This window comes from Nicotiana tabacum, chromosome 20 (genome assembly GCF_000715075.1).
Source record: "Nicotiana tabacum cultivar K326 chromosome 20, ASM71507v2, whole genome shotgun sequence".
In the NCBI taxonomy this organism is placed as follows: domain Eukaryota; kingdom Viridiplantae; phylum Streptophyta; class Magnoliopsida; order Solanales; family Solanaceae; genus Nicotiana; species Nicotiana tabacum.
This window is the reverse complement of record NC_134099.1, coordinates 29,776,061-29,778,109: the sequence shown is the minus strand read 5'-3', so window position 1 is coordinate 29,778,109 and position 2,049 is coordinate 29,776,061. Positions and strand designations below refer to the sequence as shown.

Here is a 2,049-nt window from a genome sequence, read left to right as displayed (position 1 = left end):
TTTGAGTGGGTAGAGACCGGATCGGTCTCAGATGAAACTGGTCGGATTTAGGTGAGGCGGGTAAGGGGCAAAATCTTAGCCGTTAGATGAAATCAAATCAACGGCTCAGATGAATGGGTGGTAAAACAACGTTGTTTGAATTGAAAGGGGGTGGACCGGGTTGGAACGGGTTTGGGCTGGGTTTTTTTTTTGCTGGGTTTGGCTGGGTTTTGGGCTTAGAATGTTTTTGGCCAGATTGGCCCAAACCGGATTTCCCTCCTTTATTTGATTCAATTTCTTTTCTTCTCCCCTTTTTTTCAAAAAATTAAAACTAAAACTCTAATTAAATTATAAAAACCCAAATTAGCTTTAAAAATAATAAATAATTAAATACTAAATTAAAAGAAAATCACACAATTTGACTAAAAATAAAAATATGTTATTTTTTGTGAATTTTTATTTTTGTAAAACACCTAATTATCAATTAATTCCAAAAATGTAAAAATCAAATCTTAAATGCAAATGCTATAATTTTTTTGGTATTTTTAATGCATTAATAAAATTAAACATGCACACAAACATATGCAAACAATCGGAGAACTCGCACAATAATTCCTAAAAATAACACATAATTAAAGAAAAGACCTAATTTTGGGAATTCTTTTGGAGTAATTCGTATGAGGAAAAAATCACGTGCTCACAATACCTATACTGACATCACTAGCCTGTGACTGAGTATCTTTCTGAGTACTAGTTGCATTGTTGTGTGCATGATTATTGAAAGGTCTAGGTCTGTTGTTTTTAAAATTGAGGGGATAGCCATGAATCTTGTAACACTTCTCAATGGTATGTCCTGGCTTCTTACAATATCTGCAAATGAGATTGGTAGAATTATTCCTCTTATAATCCTGATATTGAGTCCGATTGTTTTTGAGTCCACTGGCTGTGTTTCCTTGATTATTGTTAAACATGTATTGTCCTTGACTGGTATTCTGCCCAGTAACAGTAAAGGAGCGTGAATCACTAGGATAATTTTCCAAAGGTTGTATACTTCTCTGCCTTTCCTCTTATAATAGAAGAAAGTAAGCTCTATCAATATCTGGTAAAGGATTCATCATCATTATGTTTCCTCTACAGGAAGTGTATGATTCATTCAGTCCCATTAGGAATTGAACTAACTTCTGTCTCTCTTCAAGTGCATTGTTTTTCTCTGATGCACCACATTTACACTCTGCACAGCTGCATACAACCCTAGCATCAAGTAGCTCAATTTCATCCCAAATTGTTTTCATATTATTGAAATAGGTTGCAATGTTATTTGATCCTTGCACAGTTTCTATTAATTGTTTTTGCAATTCAAATAGCTGTGCTAGATTTGATTGTCCATATCTCTTCTCAAGTTGTTTCCATAAATCGTGTGCAGATTTAGAGTGGATCACACTGGATCTGATTTCTCTTGTAAGTGAATTCAACCGCCAAGCAAAAACCATGTCATTACAACGAGTCCGAAGGCTAAAAAAAGTAGAATTCTCCTTTGGTTTTGGCAAAGTTCCATCAATGAAGCCAAGTTTATTCTTAGCAGATAGTGACACTAAACAGATTTTCTCCATGAGCCATATCCAGTTCCATCAAAAGTACTGAAAAGAAATGCCATACCTGGTGAATCTGAAGCATGAAGATAATATGGGTGAAGATGATCGATCTTCTCCATTGTAGCAGAAGCAAAAAGTCCAGAATTTGAAGTATCTTCCACCAGAATCATGATCGAAGTGCTGAGTTTTGGAAATCTGATGAAGAACCTTGAGTTGTATGGAAAATTCTAGAAGAATCTAGACAAAAAGAGCATGTGCTCTGATACCATGTGAAAATTAGAGAGAGAAATATTGCAAAATGAGAAATTGTATTCTTTTCCAAAACTGAAAGTGTATCTGTACAAGTTCCTATTTATATACATGTGTACTACTCCATCAATTAATAACTGGCATAACTAATATACAGCTAGCTAACTAACTCAAATGTGTGGAACATGGAAAATTACATAAATATCCCTAGCTATTCTACAACTAAGAT

At 34.5% G+C, this 2,049-nt stretch overlaps 1 protein-coding gene across 1 annotated transcript; it reads right to left on the bottom strand.

Annotated features, from left to right (window-relative positions):
• Positions 1-1,046: 1,046 nt before the first annotated feature.
• Positions 1,047-1,741, bottom strand: LOC142174321 (uncharacterized). The gene is made up of 2 exons (XM_075240102.1): positions 1,636-1,741; positions 1,047-1,570 (listed from the first exon to the last, which is right to left on the bottom strand). The coding sequence occupies exons 1-2, from the start codon at positions 1,739-1,741 to the stop codon at positions 1,047-1,049; spliced, it is 630 nt and encodes a 209-aa protein (XP_075096203.1).
• Positions 1,742-2,049: the final 308 nt, after the last annotated feature.

Bases quoted from the DNA above. Each gene is read 5' to 3' on its own strand.
- LOC142174321 (XM_075240102.1), bottom strand. From the start codon at position 1,741: ATGATTCTGGTGGAAGATACTTCAAATTCTGGACTTTTTGCTTCTGCT. The intron at 1,571-1,635 runs GTATGGCATTTC...AAATCTGTTTAG, and splicing joins TCATGCTTCAGATTCACCAG to TGTCACTATCTGCTAAGAAT.